The sequence below is a fragment of the Heterocephalus glaber genome, unplaced genomic scaffold, assembly GCF_053883595.1.
Source record: "Heterocephalus glaber isolate CG9 unplaced genomic scaffold, H.glaber_assembly_v1.0 deba00001561, whole genome shotgun sequence".
NCBI classification, from domain to species: domain Eukaryota; kingdom Metazoa; phylum Chordata; class Mammalia; order Rodentia; family Bathyergidae; genus Heterocephalus; species Heterocephalus glaber.
The window spans coordinates 12,444,238-12,464,609 of NW_028258349.1; the positions used below are offsets into that span (position 1 = coordinate 12,444,238).

Sequence of the window (20,372 nt, forward strand, 5' to 3'; positions counted from 1 at the left end):
CATCTGTCCCCACTAAGCAGGGCTTAGTGGCCCACACCTATGATCCCAGCGCTCAGGAGGCTGACACGGAGGACTGCCACAAGTTCGAGGTCAGCCTGGACGACATAGTGAGTTCAAGACCAGCATGAACAAACAAACAAATTCTAAAACCAAGTGTGATGGAAAGATATTTTGTTTATTTGGAATGGAGTGGTTCCCATAGTTTCTGGGAAATAAATAACCCAAGGGAGCTGCCTCTGTTCCTGGGTTCCAAGGTTCCAAGATCACAATGACAGGGCTGGGGATTTAGCTCAGCAGTTTTGCGGCCTGCTGTGCAAGCACAAGGACCCAAGTTTGATCCCCGGTACCAAAAAAAAAAAAGATCACAATGACAGCACCCCAGGAATCCCAGCAGGCCCTGACCCCCGTTGGTCACTTGCTGAGCAGGAGGCCGGCACGCAGCACTCGGGGCACACGGCGGATGGTCAGTGAGACCCGAGTGCCACGCACCAGGCAGGCTCCAGGCCTTGCAGACAGGCAGGCAGCTGCATTGGCCGGCAGTGAGGCAGCATCCAGGGCATCTAAGTGGTTGGCTGCAATGCCGTGCAGGAGGTGCGTGTAGGCGGTGCCTCGGAGCACCAGTAGGCTACAGGGCTCCAGCAGCAGTGAGGTGATGGGCCTGGGTGGTGGCCGAGGCTGCGGGGCGGGTTGATGGTCAGTGAGTATCCAGAGGTTGGGGTGGGTGAAAAGACACCAGGCTTCCAGAAGTCAGAGGACAAAGGTCAGCAAGTCCTCAGGGCAAAGGCGGAGGAGAAGGCATGCTCCCAGGGATAGAGACATTGGTGGCTGAGAAGTGAAAAATCTGTGCATTTCCAGACCATGACTGCTGGACAGGGAAGGAAGGGCCAGGGGTTGGCAGTCCCTCGGGAGAGGGCAGGAATAAGGCTGCAGATGGGGACATCAAAGGGTCAGCAGGGTGTGACAGCTGGGAGAGAGATCTGCTGTCCCAGAACACCTGGGCAGACCTGAGTGATGAGGACATGGCTGAGGGTAGGACCAGGTGAGGACAGTGAGGGAGAGGCCAGAGGGAGTGGGATATCCAAGGACATCTGCAGTATGAGGCATGTCAGAGTATCCACGAGCACACAGAGCTAAAGGGGACACCCTGAGGATCAGAGATTAGGGTGAGTATCTGTGAACACAATGATGTCAGAAATGTATGGCATAGAGATAGCTGTCAGTGTATCTAGGAGGTTCCTAAACAAAGTCATGTGACAAGGAGCAAGGAGAATCTGGGTGTCCCACACTGCAGATCACATTACTGCAGTGGCAGGCTATCAGTGTTGGGGTACCCTGTGTAGTGGGCAGTCAGGACATCTGGGAGGATCCTGAGGCATATCTGATGGCAAGAATGTCTGCTGGTATACTGGGGAGCCTGAATGGGTATGTGGACCTTGGGCTGTTGGAACACTGAGGGTGTGGGATCAGGGGGTCTGCGGGATGCCAGGGGCATCCACTCAGCAGGTAGGAATACTGGAGTATCTGTGGATATCATGGCAGTTAGAGCACCCTGCAAGCAGATGTGTTGGGTGTCCAGGAGGAAATGTGTGTGCCCCATAAGGGGAAGGTGTCTAGGTGTCAAGAATACCCCAAAGGCAGGTGGGATTGGGTCATCCTGGAGGATGCAGGATGTTGGAACATCCCAAGGGTTTGGGACAGTGTCTCAGGGCCCACCTGTTCTGTAGCATCATCGTCCTCTGGTTGCCGTGGCTTGTAGAGATCCAGCATGGTGTGGGAGCCCAGGCTGATAGTGCTGACAGTTGGGTAGTACAGTGGTCCATCCTCGTGGGGCTGGAGAGTGGGCACCAGGGCTGGGCAGGGCAGGAGTGTACCTCCCCACCCTCTGGGTCAAAGCAGGGCTCCCAAGCTGGGACAGGGAGATGAATGCTGGGTGGGGTTAAGTGGCCGCTCCATGAGTGGGAGGTGGATATGCATGATGCCCAGTCCCCTGATAGTTGAGAGGTCTGGAAGGAGTTGGTTACTGTAAGAGCTGGGGTGAAGGTATGTGGTTACCATGATGCCCTCCCCAGGCAGATACTGGTTCACGAGGACATGGTTAGCTGGGAGACCCCCAAAAAGGCTGAGGTCAGACACCTTGTCCACGCAGCGCTGGAGCCATGGGGGCAGCCGCTCAAGGACCATCCCACGAGGATGGGGGAGACCACCTGGGGAGTGAAACGGGGTCCTGAGGATACCCCACCAAGAAGCCTGGAGCCCCCATGATGGATATCCCAGTGATTAGAAGCACCCTGACTCCCTGAGTGATGCTCTGACCTTTTGGAGATCACCACTCGAACTTGCAAGGGTTCTCTAACTTCTCCAGACCACTGGACCCTGAGAGATAATTCCCAACTCACCATGATATCTCTAACCTCTCAGGACCTCCACTGACCCCTCAGAACACTCCTGGCCTTGGGACCCTCAGGGACCCCTCCTTTCATGTGTCAAGACCTAGACATGAGCTCTCTAACCAGCTCACATCCCAGAACCACCCATGGCCCAGCCAGGGACACTTACCCCAGTTCTGTAACTTCCTCCCAGACAGCTGGGTCCACTTTGGCTTTGGGGCATTGAAAACCTAGGAGGTGGGGAAGGAATCGTTCCTTTTTCAGGACCATCCCCCTGTGACTCTCCTACCCAGACCAACACAGGGGGCTTTGCCTGGGATAGAAATGAGTTGTCTCAGTTAGGACCATTCTCTGAGGTAGTATGTTCCTAGGATTTTGTCTTTTTTCCTGGAGAGGCCTTTGGCCCCAAAGCCTATAGGTGTCCACTAGGGTTGAGAAAAGGAATGGGCTGAAAAATCATGGTCTGAATCTACTCAGCTCTGGGACCAGCCTAGGCTCTTTCAGTCCAGAAAACAGTCTGCACTCTAATTTCCTGATTCCTGGGCTATCTGGGGACAGCCTGAGTTTTGGAGCCTTCTCGTTCCTATTGCCTAGGGGAGACAGTATGCTAGGTTGAATTATCAGTACAGTAAGGAAAATATTTTGAAAATCCTCCACTGCCAAGATCCCAAGGGTCTAGAATGGGCTCAGTCTAAGAAATCTATACTGTAGTCGATAATCTCATCCTCAGCATGGTTATGGGATTGGCCTGGGATATGTGAATCTAGGGATTCTAAAATATGTAAAATTTTCCATCCAAAAACCCCAGAGTTCTGGAATGGGCTATCTCAGCCCAAAATCCTATGTTCCACGGCTAACTTGTTCCTGGGACTCAAGCTCAAGTGGGTAGTGGGTAACTCCAGCATAGAGAAGATGTGTGCTCTATAACTAAGATTCTGGAGCTGTAAAAGGATAAACCAGTGCAGGGACCCTGAGTTTTGTAAATTCTTCCTTCCCTAAACCTTAAGAATAGAATATTGACTGGGCTATTTAGCACCTGTTAACTTTGTTCCTAGGAGTCTGGGTTTATGCGGAGCTATTGTAGTACAAGGAAGAGTTTACTCTGTAGCATTCATTTCTGGGCTATTTCAGCCTATATTTATAACTTGCTCTAAGACAGGATTTTTTCCAGGTGTGGTGGGACATGCCTGCAATCCCAATACTCTGGGAGGCTGAGGCAGGAGTACTAGGAGTTTGAGCTCAGCCTGGACAATTTAGCGAGACTCTGTTCTTCAAGATAGATAGATAGATTGATAGATAAAAGGCAGCAAGATTTGAGCAAGGCATGATGATACATGCCAGTAATCCCAGCTACTCCAGAGGCCAAGGGGGAGGAATGCAAGTTTGGGGCCAGCCTGGGTAAATTTTGTGGGACCTTATTCAAAATTTTTTTAAAAAGACAGTAATATTGGGTCCTTAATAGAGCATTTTCTGCGGGCAGCTATCTCAGTATAGGGAGTATTCATTCTGTAACTTCTTCATTCCCAAGCCTCTAGGGTTGCACTGGGCTATTTCTGCACAAGGAATCTGATGTAGTAACATCCTTGCTTTAGAGGCTGGACTGGGCTACCTCAGTATCCAGTACCTCAGTACCTCAGTACAGGGAGTCTGAGTTTCACAATAAGTACCTCCTTTCTAAGGAGGTTTGGTTTTCCCTAAGCCCCCTAGAAAAAAGCCCTTTCGGACAGGTCCTAACAGTTCCTCAGAGAGGAACAGGAAGAGTGGAGGATGGGTCCTATGTTACATCCTCCTCTCTGCCAGGTCTTCACTTGCAGCCTTGCGGGTCTCATACAGAGGCTGGGGGTTGGAGAGAAATATGGGAAGAGGGGGAAAGCAGGCTAGAAGGCACTGGGGTCACCTGTCGAAGCAAATATTCCTCCTCTTCTTTGGAGATGAAGTCAGGGACGTAGTAGATTACAGGTGGTGCCTGCAATGGAGAGACACCTCTGAAGATGTGGGTCTTTGACCCACACAGGGACCCTACCATCACTGAGCAACCTTTCTTTCTGTGGAAGGGCTAAAGATGTCCTCAGATGGGACAAGGTCTGAAGTCAAGGAACACATGCTCATTCCAGGGTAGGCTTGAAAGTGGGACTGAACTCTGAGGGTAAAAATGAATTTGGAGGGAGGGGTTAAGTTCTAATCCATGGACCCAGGAGTCAGCCTGCCCACCGCCCCCCACTCTCTGGACCCCATCTTCACCCTGTGTACCCCCATCCTGACAACCTGGTCCACTCTGAATGGTTCCAGGGCTGGCACCCTAGCATCCTGCTCCTCCATTGACAGCAAGTCCTTGCACCCAGTCCTGTGGGGAGAGGAGGACATAACGAAGTCACTAAGCCTCCCACATTGAGGCCCTGATCCAGTCTTTCACCTGATCAAGGGCCAGCAGCCACCCTGTGAAACTCAGCCTCTAAAACCCTCTCAAAGCCACACAATGATCCCCCCCAGGCGCCATGTCCAAACACAAGGAGCACCCAGCACTCCTCCAATACTCTGTCCACTGCATGCTCATCAAACTACGCAGTTGCTCTTTCCCCTCTAAGAGAACATCCTCGGACCCCACACAGGGAACCTTTCTAAAAGCTCTTAGGACTGCACTCCAAAGGCCCATTAGATACCTCATACCCCACTTCAACAGCGCGGCTCTCCGACAACACTCAGAGCCTCACCAACATTCCTCTGGCCTCAGCCCTTTCAGATGCCCCCTTCTGAGCATCCATGTGCCTCCAGTCTGCGCCTTCTTCTCAGACATGTCCACTCTCAGTCTCCTCGGAACCTCCCACTGTGGACCCCCCTCAGACTTACTTTCCCGGGTGGCCCTTCACTCCAGCACCCTCGGACCTGAGCCTGACTCCTCTCAAATCTCAGCTCCTTGAATCCATTAGACACCGATTCTGAATCCTTTAGGGTTCCACGTTGAGCTCCCTCGGACTCCCGTTGAGTTTCCCAGGAGCCCCACTCCCGGCCCTCTTGGACACTCATCTCTGCCCCGATCACCCCCCAAACTGACCGTCCACGGGTATCCCCTCCAATTTCCAGATTTCGACACCCCAACCTCCTTCCAGCCACTTCCGCCCTCACCTGATTGACGCGAGTCTTCAGGCCAATGGAAACGTTCAGAGAGCGTAATGGTTCTCCTTCCAGCCAATCGGCGCTCTCTTTGCTCAAAAATAGCCTGGAATCTCTGGCCTCTGAGCCATTGAAAATTTAATGAAGGCGGGTCTTATAAGGCACAAACCAATCAGGACTCCAGAACCGAACCTGTCCACACAGGCGTAGGCTCGCCTGTGAAGCGCTGGGGAGCCGGCCGCGAGAAGAAAACTGGGGGGTCTGCTAGATGGATTTCCAGCAAACTAGGCCATCCAGTGCCCATGGCGCGAGGAGCCGAGATTGAAGAAAGGCTTCCTTTTCATCCTACCCCAGCAAGAGTACAGAGGCAGAGTCCCCCGTGTCCCCCAAACAATGACGACACAGAGGCCATAGAAACGTCTTTATTGAAGAGGACAGGATCATGCGTAGTTTGGGGACATGCAGTGAAGGGACAGTCGTGAGCTGTCCTTGGTGTTCGGGGGCCCAGGTCTGCCCTAGACCCGCGGGGCCTTCAGGTTCTCCCTCAGGCTGTTGGTCTGGCCCAAGTGCTGTGAGGGGCCAGTGACTCAAATTTGCTGTCTTAGACCTGTGACCAGAAGGTAGATTGAAATGGGGGCTCCAAGACTTGGGATCCCCTCAGGGCCTCGGGGACACTCCATGTATTAGAGATGGAGGCTTTTAAGATTTGGGGTTCCCTTGGGGCGGGGGCTCTTGGGATTTGCGTTTCTTGAGGTCTGTGGACTCAAGACATTGAAATCCTCTAGTTTCTAGGGATGGTAATTCCTGTTTGGGGGTCTCCCGGTGCCTGTGAAAAGGGCTTCAGGTTCTCTGAGAGCCTGGAATACACATCCTGACTGCAGTCTCAAGCACAAGTCCCAAGCACAAGGACCTCATGATTGGGGTTTCCTAGGGGTTGGGGATTTTAAAATTTGGGATTCTCTGGGGATTTGGGGGTCCTGGGAGTTCACAATTTGGGGTCTTCTAGGGGCTGTAGGTCTTGAGGGCACAGGGAAGTTGGGGATATATATAATCTGGGGTGTAGGATCCCCAGAGTCCCAGAATGGGATCTCCTAATTTGGGGTCCCCCAAAAGGGGAAGTCATTACTTAAAAAATAGAGAATTTTCTGGGATCCTGGCCAGCACAGGTTCTGTGGGCCATGTAGGGTGAGCTTCACACAAGGCACTGGGGGTTTGTTGAGGGTGCAGAGGGTAGGAAGAATTGAGGGTCCTGTAATTAGCACTTCCAGGACAATTTTGGTATTTTGGTGTCTGTACATTGGGGGTGACGGTGGGCTGATTAAGGTGGGTCTCTTCTTGAGGGATAAGAACAAGGTCTTTGTTAATGGAGGGAGTCTCTTATAGAAGATCTGGAGTGTAAGGGCTTTGGGGTGACATGAAGTCACATCTTGAGAGCACTGATGTTAAACAGAGATAGAGACATGGTCTGCTACTCCAGAGCTGTTATCTATGTTTATTTCAAGGGCAAGGTGGAAAAGGGATCTTCATTAATGGTGCGGTTCTCATCCCCACTGATGAGTGACTCAAGAATGTCCTGTTATAGAGCATTATGTGGAGAGGATCACCATCATTTGGAGTGTGGAAATCTGTTAATTGGGAGTCTGGTCTGAGAGGCTGGGGACAGGAACTAACCTGAAGGTGCTACTCAGGGAATTTATTTCTGGGTGACGTAAGGTCTGTATTTGGGGGGTTATCTTGGGGGATCTGTTAATAATGGGACCTCAATGATCAAGGGCTGGCTAATGGTGTGTGGGGGGGTCTCTATTCTTGAAGTGTTACTGGGAATCTCTATCTCGGGTGACTGGGAGCTCCTTGTGTCAGGAGATACTAGAGGGGACTCTGTGTCTCTGTCTGGTATTCAGGGCCTTTAAGACTGCATTTCTGCCCTCAGCATCCAGGGAAACCAACAGCAGAAGAGCAACCTGAAAGGAGAACCAGATCATACTGTCACGAGCGTGTAGGGACATCTGACTTCATCACCCTCCCCTCAGCTATCCCTCCATGTTTGGGATTCTGCCTCTCATTGTGCTCTTGTAGGCTTTAAAAAATAAAGATGTTCTAGGCCAGGGATTTAGCTCAGTGGTTTCAGCACCTGCCTTGAAAGCACAAGGTCCCAAGTTCACTCCCCAGTACCAAAAGAAGAAAGAAAAAATAGAGATGTTCTGCTTCCTTTACCTGCTCCTAAAAGCTGAAGTCACTAGAAGTCAGTGTTGGGTCCTACACCCTAAAGACTGTATCTAGATGTGCTTACTGGTCACAACTTTTCCTAACTTCTATTTCTAGCCCCTACTTGAGCTCCAGACTCTCATGTCCAACAGCTCTGTGGATGCTGCTCCCTGAACATTCTGCAGGAGAAGGAACAAGAGTTGGCCACACACCTGGAGATAGAGTTCTCTGATGCAATGTCCTTTGGGGTCCGGACTGTCGTGAAGGTGCGTTTAGGTTGTGTCACTGGAGAGAAGGATAGATTAGCAGGTGAGGGGATGATAAACCCACCTATCCCCTTAATACCTACCCGGACTCCTTGTCATTAATACCTATCCATGTTCCCCGGGTCCCACATTCCCAATGCCCATCTAGACATCTTGTCAGCAGTATCCACCATGTTCCCCAATGCCTACCTGGGTCCCCACATTCCAGTGCTTGCTCAGAGCCTGTTTTTGTTTCCATTTTGTTTTGTTTTGCTGTAATCCAGGGTCTCACACATGCTAGGCAAATGCTCTGCCACTGGTCCACACCCCAAGCTCTCCAGAGTCTTGTTAACTTTCCCATGTCATATAGCACCTATCTTCTTTGGGACCCTGCCTCATCATTTTCTTAGATCTTGTGTCCCCAGCTAAATATCAGAGACTGTCACCAACATACACCTGAGAACCCATGGCCTCTTCCCTCATCCCCACACCTATACTCTTCCCCACATCCCAGCCCCCAACTCACTTGTCACTTGATGCACTTTTTTGGCTCCAACACTGTCCCCAAGGGGATCGGTGGACCCACCAATCCTGAGGAGAAACAGGAGTGGGAAATGTCAGAGCCACAAGAAGCCAGGTCTGGTTGGGAACTGAGCCCTAGGGGCCTAGAGGAAAGAACTAGGGTAGGGCAGCAGTAACCACACTGTCTTGCTAGTCCAAAAGAAGGGGACTATCTGAGGGTGGACTGGGGCTCTGGGTGGCCCCCTGGGTTGGGGGTCAGACTTTGAGCTCACCTCTGAATGCGGGATGCTGGTGCAAAGACCCCATGCCGTGGGGGGCAGGTGAAGTATCGGACACCAAAGACAGAGCCATCATGCTTGCCTGTGGGCTGGTCTAGCTCAATGCCATACCAGTAACCTGCGAGAGAGGGTGTCAGGATGCCTCAAGGCCCTTTCTGCCCACCAGCCTAGAGTCCCCATCCTTACCAGGAGCAAAGTCTGTCTTCCCATAAAAGCGCACAATTCCCTGCTTCTGGCCAGCCACAAGGACTTGGTCTCCAACTTCCGCCTTGGCCCCTTCACGCTGCTGCAGGCTGCCCAGAGATGGAGATGATGGAGACTTCTTCTTGCCTGGGGACAGAAGGTGAGGGGGTTGGACCCCAGGTGCCAACTTTGGGGACTCATACCACTTGCAAGAGCCCAATGTAGTAATATTGTCCTGGCTCCAATCAGAGGAACTTCAAAGCCTTCTCCAGAACTGGGGGAGAGGGAGGGGATATTTGGGTTTTAAGGGAAACTGAATCCCAGATGCCACAGAACTAGGAGGAAGGATTTTAGGACTGAGGGAAACTGAGTCACAGAACTTTAAGAACCCCAAAATCTTCTCTCAAAGCTAAAGGAAAAATTGAGGCAGAAGTCAGGAACCCAGACACTCTCCTTTCAAAATGAAAAAGACAGGGGCCGGGGATTTAGCTCAGTGGCTTCGCCACCTGCTGCGCAAGCACAAGGACCTGAGTTCGATTCCCGTTACCAAAAAAAAAAGAAAAGAAAAAGACAGCCAGCCATGGTGGCAAACACCTGTAATCCCAGCACTGGAGAGGCTGAGGTCGGAGGATCACCCGAGACCTCAAGGGCAGCCTAGACTACATAATAAGATCCTTTCTCAAAAAAGACAAAAAACAGCCGGGAATTTAACTCTGATGCTGGCGCCTGCTTGGCAAGTGCAAGGTCCTGAGTTCAGTCCCTGGTACCGGAAAAAAAAGAAAAAAAAGCAAACTAAAAATAAAATGAAGAGGAAGGGCTGGAGGTGTGGCTCAGTGCCTGCCTAGCATGTACAAAGTCCTGGATGTGATTCTCAGCATGACAAAATAAGTAAAATTAAGGGATTCTAGAAAGGTGGCATGTGCCTGTAGTTCCAGCAGTTGGGAAGCTGAGGCAGGGGTATCATTCGAGCCCAGAAGTTTGAGACTGGTCTAGACAACACAGCGGGACCTCATTTCAAATAGAAATAAGTAAACTAAGGGAGATTTGGGTCTGAGCATGGATCAAGTTGCAGAAGCAAGGAACCCCTGAAATAGGAACCACCAGAAACAGATCCTTCACTAAAATTAGGAAAGACCTTTGAGGCTGAGGGGAACTGCATCATAGCAGGACAGGAATCCACAGGTCCTTCCTTCCAAGAATGGTGGGGGGTGGGGGTGGGGCCGCAACACACTCAAAGGAGAAACTGAGTCACAGGTATCAGGAACACAGGGTTTGTCCTTTACAACTGGAGTTTGGGCCTGAGGAGAAACTGAGTCATGGAAGCTAAGCTACCCACACGATCTCCCCAAAACAGCCTCTTCCCATCCCCTTAAGGGTCCCCCTGACCTTTGTGTTCCCTTCGGCCTTTGCCAGTGACTCGGGAGAAGTCCATTCGGGGAGTCCGGGGCGTAGAGGTGACAGAAGATGGGGGTGCTTCCACTGCCTTGGAGATCTTGGACACGGAGGCAAAGAGACCTGAGGGGACAGAGCTTGGGCTTGGCATTGTCCATGCTTCTGCCCTTGGCCGTGCCCTCATCCCTTGGCCTTCTTCCCCAGACACCGGCATCCCCACCCTCCTGGGCCACAGGTGGGACTGACCCTGCTTGGGAGGGCAGATGAAGTACCGGACACCCCCGACACTGCCATCGTTCTTGCCCTCAGGTTCATCCAGCTCCACGCCCACCCACTGGCCGCTGGCAAATTCCGTGGTTCCACAGAACCGCAGTGTGCCCGTCTGGGGAGACAAGAAAGGATACGGCTCAGAAAGGTACCTTGGGAGGCCATGGTGGACCACTGGCAACAGGCAGCATGGTGGGGTGGATACAGGAGCTTGGGCTCAATTTCAGCTCCATCATTTACTAGCTGTACAGCTTAACCTCTTTGTACCTCAATTTACTCATCTGCAAAGTGGGAACGGGAAATGCCCCACCTTATAGGATTTTTACAGACCTGCCCTGACCAATACAGTAAATGGTCATTAGCCAATTATGAAAATCTGAAATTTCACTAAATTAAAAATTCAGGGACCGGGGATTTAGCTCAGTGGTTCCATCACCTGCTTCGCAAGCGCAAGGTCCTGAGTTTGATCCTGAGTACCAAAAAAAAAAAATTCATTTCCCCAGTCATACTAGCCAAATTTGTTTTGTTTTGTTTTGTTTGGGTTTTTTTGAGACAGGGTCTCACTATGTAGTCCAGGCTGGCCTTGAACTCACTGTGTAGCCCAGGCTGGCCTCGAATTCTCAGCAACCTTCCTGCCTCAGCCTCCAAGTGCTGTGATTACAGGTGTGCAGCACCTCGCCCAGCTCATACTAGTCAAATTTCAAGTGCTGAATAGTTACATGCGCCTTGTGGCTATTGTCTTGGAGCACACAGACCCAGACCCAGGCATGTCCACCATCACAGGAAGGCCTACTGGGAGCCAAGCATGGTAGTGCATGCTGGTTATCTCATCACTTGCAAGGCTGAGGCAGGAAGATTGTGAGTTCAAGGCCAAGTCCAGGTTTAGTGAGTGAACCTAGGCCTTACGCATGCTAACCACATGCTCTACCACTGAGTTACACTCCAAGTGAGACCCTGTCTCAAAGAAAAGGCTGTCCTGGAGGAATTAAAGCCCTCAGAATAAGGCCTGCTGTTAAGTCAGGGAGCAGCAAGTGTGGGCTATTATCATAGTGTATCTTTGATCATGGGACTTCCTGAGCTTCAGTTTCACCTGGAAAATAGGGATGATAGCACCCCACCCCAAGGGTGGTTGTCTGTGGGATGCTTTATTTTTTTGTACTAGAAACTGAACCCAGGGGTACTCTACCACTGAGCTATATCCCCAGGCCTTTTAATTTTTTTAATTTTGAGACATCTCACTATATTGCCCAGGTTGCCTCGAACTTTTGATTCTCCTGCCTCAGCCAGCCAAGTAGCTGGAATTACAGCCATGTGAGGTAGGTGGGGGGGTGGGCTTTTTATTTTGGTGGTAGTGGTGCTAAGGATTGAACCACAGGCCTTTGCCCTAAGCTATATCCCCAGCCCTTTATTTTTTTTGTTTTTTAAAATTTATTTGGTACCGGGCATTGAACTCAGGACCTTGCACTTTCGAGGCAGGTGCTGAAACCACTGAGCTAAATCCCGAGCCCTCAGCCCTTTATTTTTTTTAAATTTTATTTATTTATTTATTTATTTTCGGTACCAGGGATTGAACTCAGGACCTTGCACTTGCATGGCAGGTGCTGGAACCACTGAGCTAAATCCCTGGCCCTGTTCAGCCCTTTATTTTTATTTTATTTTATTTGTTTTTGGTACCGGTGATCAAACCCAGGTCCTTGTGTCAGCCCTTTATTTTTTTATTTTTTTGGTACCGGGGATCGAACTCGGGTCCTTGCGCTTGGGCAGCAGGCAGTGAAACCACTGAGCAAAATCCCCGGCTCAGCCCTTTATTTTTAAAGACAGGGTCTCACTAAGTTGCTAAGTTGCCCAGACTGGGCTGGAATTTGTGATCCTATTGCCTCAGGCTCCCAGAGTGTTGGCATTACAGGTATGCACCACTTGTGGGGACACATTTTAAAAACATGTAAAGATGTTTGGCTCTAGTGAGCCCTCAGTGACTGCAGTTATATCTTTTGTGACACTCCTTTGCCTCCATGACTCAGTTTCTTGTCTTTTTTTTTCCCCCTTGGTGGTACACATTGAACCCAGAGCCTCTTAAATGCTAAGCACATGCTCTACCCAAGTTCCTTGTCTCTAAAATGAGCCAACAGGGGCTGGGTTATAGCTCAGTAGTAGAGTGCTTGTCTAGCATGCATAAAGCCCTGGACTCAATCCCTACAACTGTAAAAACAATAAGAATTAAATGAGCTAATTAATAGTGCTGACTTAGGAGGGTTTGGTGGGGCCTGGAACAGTTGTTGGCCCATAAAGACACTTAAGTGTACACCAGGCTCTGTTCTAAGGGCCTTACATAGTTTACCCCACCACCACCTCGAGATGGGTGCTATCACCATTTCCATTTACAGGTGAAGAAACTTTCCCAGAGAGCTGGGATCACTGACTGGGAAGCAGCAAAGCTGAGATGGACCTGGGCCAGTCGCTGACCCTAAGTGTGAAAACACTGTGATGTGCTGCTTCCCTAAGGGGCAGGGATAGGTATCAGAGATAGGTATTACGTGTCTTCGGACAAAAGGCTTCTTCACCTCTCAGAGGTTCTTATAGTCTTCTGGAGTATAAAATGGGAGGAGTCAACCACCCTTCTTTGAGAATCATCCAGTGGATTTGATTAGATTTTGCACAAAGTTTTCCTGGATTGGGGCTGACACATGCAGAATTCTTGATTAGGAAACAAAATGTGACTTGAATGGTTTCTCACTGTGTAAAAAACAAAATCCAAATTCCTTCCAATGGCCTGCAGGGCTGGTGTGATCCAGTCCCTCTGATCTCTCCACAACACAATCAGAAACAACTCTCCAGTCACAGTGCCGCACTGCTGGGTCTTGGTACTTGTCACTTCCATATCTGTGGAAGATGAGCTCCTTCCTGTCTCAGCTTGGAAATCACCTCCTCAGAGAAGGCTTCCCAGAACACTCCAGCTAAAACCACCCCTGCCTCCAGCACTCTGACCTGTACTGTCCTGGTCAAAGTCCTGACCACTCCAAAAGTGAGATGGGCCTGACCGGAGACCTCGGGACCCTGGGGACCACGGGTGCACAGAGCTGTGCTGATCACTCTGCTTATGTTTTAGCCATGACTACTCTAGGCTGTCACTGTCAGAGGATGGATCTGTTTCCCCTTTGGACCAAAAACTCAGCACAGGGTGGGGCACAAAGGAAGAACTCATAGAACAATTGTTAGATGAAATAAAGTACTGCGTGAGTGACTGTGCGAGGGTGGGCAGACAAAGGGGACAGTGTGTACGCAGTCCCAGGACCCAGCTGGGATGAGGGGGCCGAGCCCCACCCTCTGCCCCACCCCAATTCCTGACCTTCTGGCCATCCAGCAGCACGCGGTCTCCTAGGCGCAGGCCCAGTGCACTGAGCATGAGATTGCCTGGGACGTTGTCATAGTTGGGTAGCGTGACTTTAGGAAGAGCACAAGACAGTGGCACAGCCTCCTCCAGCAGCGTTCGCAGCTCCTTAGCCACCAGCGCTGCTTCTGCCTTGTCCAGGGACATGTCCATAGGGTCTGGGACTACTTCAGCTGGCACCTGTCCTTTTCGATTCTGTAGACCAATGGGAAGAGAGTGGCAGGGACTTAGTGGCAGCACTTCCATGGAGGCCACAAATCTGGGTGAGCAGGGATAGGACCAGGTCATATGGGCCAACAGGAGAAGAAGGGATGGGGCATTAAAGTGTAGACCTCAGGGAAGTCCACTTCTATGACCTGGGCTGGGGCTGTGTCCAGTAATTGAGGGTAGGATCAAGTGGAACCAATAGGGAATGAGGCTGATGTGTAGGTCATGGCCTTGGGGAGGCTGTACCTCTAGACAACCCCAAGCAGATAATGGACCTGCAGTGGGGAGAGGGATGACATTGAGAATAGGCTCCCAACAAGGATTTAGATCAGTGGTTCCACTGCCTGCCTTAAAAGCACAAGGTCCTGAATTCAATCCCCAGTACTAAAAAAAAAAAAAGCAACAGAATAGGCTTCTGTGCTATGCTACGGGGTCAAAGGTCAAACTCTAAGCCAGTGGGGAGTGAGGAGAGGGCAGGGTCTGAGGGGCATAGGCCAAGATCATAGTATTAGGGATGCTGCAGAGTAACTTGTGTTGAGGATGGGATCCAGGAAGGGAAGGCTTAAGGCTCAAGATATACTGAAGGCTTATGGGAGACTCTCATTCTCTACAGTACTTTCCCCATGATCTCAAAATGCTGCTGGTACACAGCCATGGGGTCAGGCAGGGCTGAAAGAAAAGCTATTCCTTGCTGGATGACCCTAGGCAAATCCTTTCATCTTTCTGCCTCAATTTCCCCGTTGTAAAACAGGGGTTATAACAGACTTCACCTGCCACACAATGAACACTAAATAACACCTGTTATTTCATTTGTTGAATGTAAAGATGGTTTTTGTATTTTATAAGTCCAGAAATGCCAAATGGTGCTTGTCCTATGCAGAGACCTGTTGGAGGGAAGTGGAGGAAAGGAGGGAGAGAAGAAGAGAAGGAGAGAGGAAGAAAGGAAGAGAGAGAGGGAAGGAAAGGGGAGGGAAGATAACCAGCTAGCCCAGGACCGCAGTACCCTCAGCGCAGGGTTGGCGCCATGCTCCAGTAGACATTTGGCTGCTCCCAGGCACAGGTTGGAGGCAGCGATGTGCAGGGCTGAGCCATGGTTGAAGTCACTGCAGGTGGAGTTCACTACTGGGAAGTGGGCAAGAGCAGAGTTCTGGGTGAGCCCAAGTGGAAATAACACAGCTCCTCCCTACCCTGCTGGACTAGGGACTGAACCTGGGGCCTTCACACTGAGCTACATCCCCAGCCCTTTTTTATTTCCAGGGTCTTGCCAATTTTCCAGGCTGGACTCAACTTTCGGGACTCCTGTCTTAGCATCCCAAGGTGTTAGGATTACGGGGGTGTGCACCGCTGCATTCTCTCTGAACTCTAAAGAGGCCTCCCCAAGCCCCGGTGGGAGCAGAGTCCTAGCCCCAGCGCACGGCCCCGCCCTCGCCTTCGGCCACGCCCCCTCCCCCATCCTACCCTTCCTCCCTCATCCAGGCCTTGTCCTGCTCACCACTCCCAGTCCTCACCCTTTCACCCAGGTCCTCTTCCTTCCCTCCACAACCTGCTCACCTCGTGGCCGTGCACCCTTTAGCAGCACGCGCACAAGGTCGGGCACGTCGAAATAGGCGGCATAGTGAAGCGCGTTCATGTTGGTCCAGCGGCTGCGCAGGGTCACGTCAGCGCCCAGCGCTAGCAGCTGCTGCGAGAGGCGCACAGCTGCCGCGGGGTCCCCTGTGCGACAGACTAGGTCAGCTTGGAAGGCCTCCTACCCAGCATGCATCCAGCGCCTGGGGAGGGCCTGGGGCCTCCCCAACTACACTTTGGGATCTTATGTTGTAGGTCCCAAGTGGGGGTCTTAGGGACTGAATTCTGAGTGTTTGGGGTTTGTTATTTTTTCTTTCCAGTACTGGAGACTGAATCGTGGGCCTTCACACTGAGCTACATGCCCGGCCCTGTTTTCATTTTTTATTTTGAGACAGTGTCAGTAAGTTGCCCAGGCTGGGCTCAAACTTATGATCCTCCTGCTTCAGCTTCCCAGAGTGCCCAGCTTCTGGATGGTTTTAAGGCTGTGGGGACTGGGGGCTTGGTTTGGGGGCTGGGGCCCTCACCGACTCCGTGAGCACCAGCCTTGCACGCGTAATGGAGTAGTGTCATGTCAGTCAGCCCATCTCGATCATTCACGTGGCATCCTCGACGCAGAATCTGGGAGTACCAGGGTGCAGGAGAGGGTTACCCAAACACGTGGGGGACCACATCCCTCCCTCTCTAGTCTCCGCACTGTTCCTACCTCATTGCCGATGACATCTATCTTGTGCTGGACTTGGGGCACCCACTGGCGCACAATGGCGAACAGCTCCGGGATGGTGGTCTGGGGGTCAAACAGAATCTCCTGGCATGCAGGATCATTGGGATCGAAGAAGGTGAAGGCTGGGAGAGGGAGAGATCCAAGGTCACCCCAGGCAAGCGGACCGCCCTCCCTTCTATCCTGAGCCAGAGGAACTCAAGATCTTTGCCTTTAAGAGCCTATGGCAGGGTCTCAAACTGGTGGCACAGGGGGTATAGTCAGCATTTCCTGTGTACAGATTTCAGAATCACATAAAAATCTATATGACCAGTGTTCCTGGCTGCGCTGGCTATTTCCCTGTCAGAGTATGGACAGTTTAGCCAGATTTCCAGGGGAGAGCAAGGGGAGCCAGAAGTCCAGGTCTTTATGAAAATTCTAAGCTGGGTGTGGTGCCTGTAATTCCACCACTTTGGGAGGCTGAGGCAAGAGGATCACAAAGTCCAGCCCAGCCTGGGCAACTGAGCAAGATCCTGTCTCAAAAACTTAAAAGGGGATGTAGTGGCACCTAGGGATGTAGTTCAGTGCAAAAGACCCTGGGTTCAATCCCCAGTACTGCAATAAATAAATTCTCAGGTTTTGTTTTTTCAAATATTGTACAGTCCATATACAATGCACCCATGAAGGACCAGGATCCAACCTGTGACCACCTGGAGGCACTTCTACCCACGCCCACACCCCCAGACTGATGCATGTTGCTCCCTGTGGCAACGTGCAGGAACTGTGTGTGCTGAGTGAGTGAGCAAATGAATGACTAGATCACACACAGCTCAGGGGACTGCCACATGGAAGATGTCTCTAGAATAAGCCCGCATGCTCCTTTTCAAAGCCCATTCACGTCACAGCCCTCCTTGGCTCAGAGCCCTCCCCTGGCTCCTGTCCTGCTCAGAGAACAGGCCAGAGTCCTCACCGTGGCACACCAGGCCCTGCCCTGCACAACCTATCCCCTCACTACTCTGCACTCTCCCTCTCCCTCCTCCCCTCCAGACGCACTGGCCTCCTTCTGTCCTTCCCATGTGCCAGGCAAAGTCCTGTCTCACTGCACTTGCTGTTTTCCCACCTGGACACTAGCATGAGATATTCACATGGCTTTGCAGGTCCTGGCTCAAATGCCACCTCTTCAGACAAGGCCTCCCCAGACTGCCCCATTGCAACCAGCAGCCCTGCTCTTCCCCATTCCTACCTGTTTCAATTTTCTTATCACAACACGTCACTACTTGAGGCAATGTGTTTATGCCTTCCTCTCTTCCTTTCTCCCTCCTTCTCTTCCTCCTCTTCCCTCCTTTTGTTTTTTTTTTCCTTCTCACCTATCACACTCACTGGGGTGGAAAAATTTTCTATTTTGCTTTGTTCACTCCCTTATTCCCACACAGGGTGGGCACAGCAGCCCCATGCAGTAAGTGCTTAGTTAATCTCTGCTGAATTAATGTACAAATAAAATGAGCACACATGATTTCCTCTTTGAGTCCACCCTAGCCTTCTCTCTGGCCTAGAGCACATTTCCCGATTCCTTCCCATTCTGTGAACAACCCCTGCCCCCTATAAGTAGGACAGACCTTCTGATTTTCCACTGGGCCTCAGGCCCCAGCCACAGTTCCAAAGAGGATTTTCCAATTTCCTGGGGTGGGCACATGGACACACACACATACACCCCAAATAATTTTCTTAGTTTTTTATCATATTGAAATGAACTTATCTCCTGATCCCCCTCTAGTGGATGACACACCCACAGATGGCATCTCTCTTTCCCTTCCTCGTGATGCCAACTGACCTAGTGTGTTTCTAAATCTTACAGCTGCTGGGGACACACACACACACACACTTTTCTCCCTGTCAGACTTAGAATATATTCAAAATCCTCGGTGTGGTCTTCAAGGCCCTTTTAGGTCTGGCCCATGCCAATTCCCACCCCAGCTCTGATCACTTCCTAAAAGTAGCTCCACAGTTTATCTGTTCCAAGCTCAGTTCTGCCTCAGGTCCTTTGTACTTCCCATTTTCTGCCTAGAACACTCTTTCTCCAGCAGTCCTGTGGCTGATTCCTCTTCATGTTTTGGGTCTCGGCTTAAATGCCATCTCATCAAGAAGACCCACCTGACTATTTTATCTCAAGTAGGAGGCCCCACAGCCATTATTACTGTATCTCTACCCTTTCTTTTTTCCACAGCACTCACTCCAATCTAAACTCATCTGATTTATTTATCTATTCATTTATTTAGTCTCTCCTCTCTTGAGCACAGGGATAGTGCCTGGATGGCTCATTTAACTTCCCATCACCCAGCATAGAGCTTGGCACAGCCTAACAGCATTCCATAAAATTGCTTGATAAATGTATAGACACTTCCAGTTTCTCCAAGAGACTGCCTTCAGCTCCTTCCTCACATCCCTTACTCCTGGGGCCGAGGATTTAGCTCAGTGGTTTTGCTGCCTGCTGCTCAAGCGCTAGGACCCAAGTTCGATCCCCAGTACCAAAAACAAACAAACAAACAAAGAAAAGCATCCCTTACTCCTGTAGTCATCTCTCCCAGGACGCCCTTTCCTGACTCTTCCCTCAATGAATCCCAATTTGCTCTCAGATCTCCCCCAAACATTACCTCCTAAGGAAAACCATGTCTGTAAGAGCTCTTGAAGCATCTTGTTCTTGATAAATACAATTCTTTTTTTTTTTCTTTTTGGTACTGGGCATCGAACTCGGGTCCTTGCGCTTGGGAGGCAGGCAGCAGATCCACTGAGCTAAATCCCCAGCCCTTGATAAATGCAATTTTTATAATGTCCTGGAATTATATATTTATATTGTATACTTACTGGTGTGGTTGTTACTTAGACCTGTGAGTTCTCTCGAAGACTACACCTGTATTGCTCTGCTGCTGAGGACCCCACTCCTACTATAAAGGTCCACAGTAGAGTCCAAGAAATGTCTGTTGAATAACTAAATGACTGATACGTCATGAATCAAAGATTAGGATTATTTCAATTTCACTCTCCAATGAGTGAACGAAATAAATGAAAGGTTCTGTAGCCAAGACTCCTCTGGATTGCCTTCTCAATCCCCCGACCATTACCACCAGCAGAGCTCAGCCCACCCTCCCTGGCCACTCAAGTTTCCAGGCCAGATTTCAGGATGGGAACAGTGGTTACCGTAGTCCTTAGGGAGGGGGGCAGGTGCGGAGGGGTGCACAACAGGCTTCTGTCGCCGCTCCTGGGTGGGGCTGGGGGCTTCTGGGACAGGTTCATCCTCTTCCTCCTCTTCTTCCTGCTCCCCTCGGGGCGGAGGGGCCATCGGGGCAGGATCTGTCTTAGTCATGATCCTCGGTGGCCTTGTGGGGGGGGGGTGCAGAGGTGGGGATGGCCTGGCTGGCAAACCCTGGAGGCAGAGGTCTGCTAGACAGGGTGCCCCACAGGCTCGGGGTCGGAGGCCCTAGACGCTCCCAGCGCCAAGTGGCCCCCCTTCCCAGCTATGGATCTTGGACAACCACAGGGACCCCAGCTACCCATCACAGGGACCCCTGATAGGTGGCTAGCGCTTGCCACCTCCCCCAGGCCCAGCACCCCATTCTTCTCCAGCGTCAGGCCCCTCAGTCCTGGCCGCCCCCTCCCGGGGTTTGTTTATCTCGGGATGCAGGATGCTTCGCCCCTCCCCTTCTCAGGGGCCTCCCCTCTTCCCATCTTACCTCGGCTGGACTGGGTTGGAGACCGAGGCTGAGACTGAGGAGACCGCGGGAGTAATGGGGGGTCGGTGTCGGGGGACCCGTCAGGGGAGGAAAGGGAGACAGAGAGACAGAGAGAAGGGGACGCGGCCCAGACGCCGGAGGGGGATGGGGGTGGAGGGCGGGGCGCTGACGGCGCATGCGCCTTGGTGCGACGCGG

General features: G+C 51.3%; 2 protein-coding genes and 1 long non-coding RNA gene across 20 annotated transcripts; 1 reads left to right on the forward strand and 2 right to left on the reverse strand.

Annotated features, from left to right (window-relative positions):
• Nucleotides 1–154: 154 nt before the first annotated feature.
• Alkbh6 (alkB homolog 6, nucleotide demethylase) lies at nucleotides 155–5,768 on the reverse strand. 17 transcript variants are annotated; one of them, XM_087191340.1, is made up of 7 exons: nucleotides 5,511–5,768; nucleotides 4,653–4,731; nucleotides 4,285–4,353; nucleotides 2,557–2,617; nucleotides 2,053–2,204; nucleotides 1,714–1,830; nucleotides 155–675 (listed from the first exon to the last, which is right to left on the reverse strand). In XM_087191340.1, exons 2-7 carry the CDS (start codon nucleotides 4,704–4,706, stop codon nucleotides 412–414), a joined length of 717 nt encoding a protein of 238 aa, XP_087047466.1. In that variant the 5' UTR covers nucleotides 4,707–4,731; nucleotides 5,511–5,768; the 3' UTR covers nucleotides 155–411. The 17 variants fall into 17 exon arrangements, with proteins under 17 accessions (XP_087047466.1, XP_087047460.1, XP_004859024.1 ...); XM_087191334.1 differs by having other exon boundaries at nucleotides 4,629–4,731; XM_004858967.4 differs by having other exon boundaries at nucleotides 5,440–5,542.
• Nucleotides 5,769–5,904: 136 nt separating this feature from the next.
• Clip3 (CAP-Gly domain containing linker protein 3) lies at nucleotides 5,905–20,342 on the reverse strand. 2 transcript variants are annotated; one of them, XM_087191244.1, is made up of 14 exons: nucleotides 20,177–20,342; nucleotides 19,644–19,869; nucleotides 16,455–16,594; nucleotides 16,276–16,369; nucleotides 15,737–15,898; nucleotides 15,189–15,307; nucleotides 13,937–14,173; nucleotides 10,570–10,705; nucleotides 10,318–10,446; nucleotides 8,935–9,078; nucleotides 8,743–8,866; nucleotides 8,475–8,539; nucleotides 7,916–7,988; nucleotides 5,905–7,459 (listed from the first exon to the last, which is right to left on the reverse strand). In XM_087191244.1, exons 2-14 carry the CDS (start codon nucleotides 19,807–19,809, stop codon nucleotides 7,405–7,407), a joined length of 1,644 nt encoding a protein of 547 aa, XP_087047370.1. In that variant the 5' UTR covers nucleotides 19,810–19,869; nucleotides 20,177–20,342; the 3' UTR covers nucleotides 5,905–7,404. The 2 variants fall into 2 exon arrangements, with proteins under 2 accessions (XP_087047370.1, XP_004859026.1); XM_004858969.4 differs by having other exon boundaries at nucleotides 19,644–19,822; nucleotides 20,177–20,335.
• Nucleotides 10,613–13,320, forward strand: LOC110344708 (uncharacterized). Its single transcript, XR_002387448.2, has 3 exons — nucleotides 10,613–10,738; nucleotides 11,842–11,906; nucleotides 12,975–13,320. It is a non-coding gene; the product is annotated as an uncharacterized LOC110344708 (long non-coding RNA).
• Nucleotides 20,343–20,372: the final 30 nt, after the last annotated feature.

What these genes read in the sequence shown, in the direction of transcription:
- Alkbh6 (XM_087191334.1), bottom strand. Translation starts at nt 4,706, where the DNA reads ATGGAGGAGCAGGATGCTAGGGTGCCAGCCCTGGAACCATTCAGAGTG. An exon ending in AGGAATATTTGCTTCGACAG is followed by an intron (nt 2,618 to 4,284) that starts GTGACCCCAGTG and finishes CCCACCTCCTAG; the next exon opens with GTTTTCAATGCCCCAAAGCC. An exon ending in TGCCTGGGGAGGGCATCATG is followed by an intron (nt 1,831 to 2,052) that starts GTAACCACATAC and finishes CCCACTCTCCAG; the next exon opens with CCCCACGAGGATGGACCACT.
- Clip3 (XM_087191244.1), bottom strand. Translation starts at nt 19,809, where the DNA reads ATGACTAAGACAGATCCTGCCCCGATGGCCCCTCCGCCCCGAGGGGAG. An exon ending in TGCTGCTGGATGGCCAGAAG is followed by an intron (nt 10,706 to 13,936) that starts GTCAGGAATTGG and finishes TTGTCTCCCCAG; the next exon opens with ACGGGCACACTGCGGTTCTG. An exon ending in AAAAGTGCATCAAGTGACAA is followed by an intron (nt 7,989 to 8,474) that starts GTGAGTTGGGGG and finishes CCTTCTCTCCAG; the next exon opens with TGACACAACCTAAACGCACC.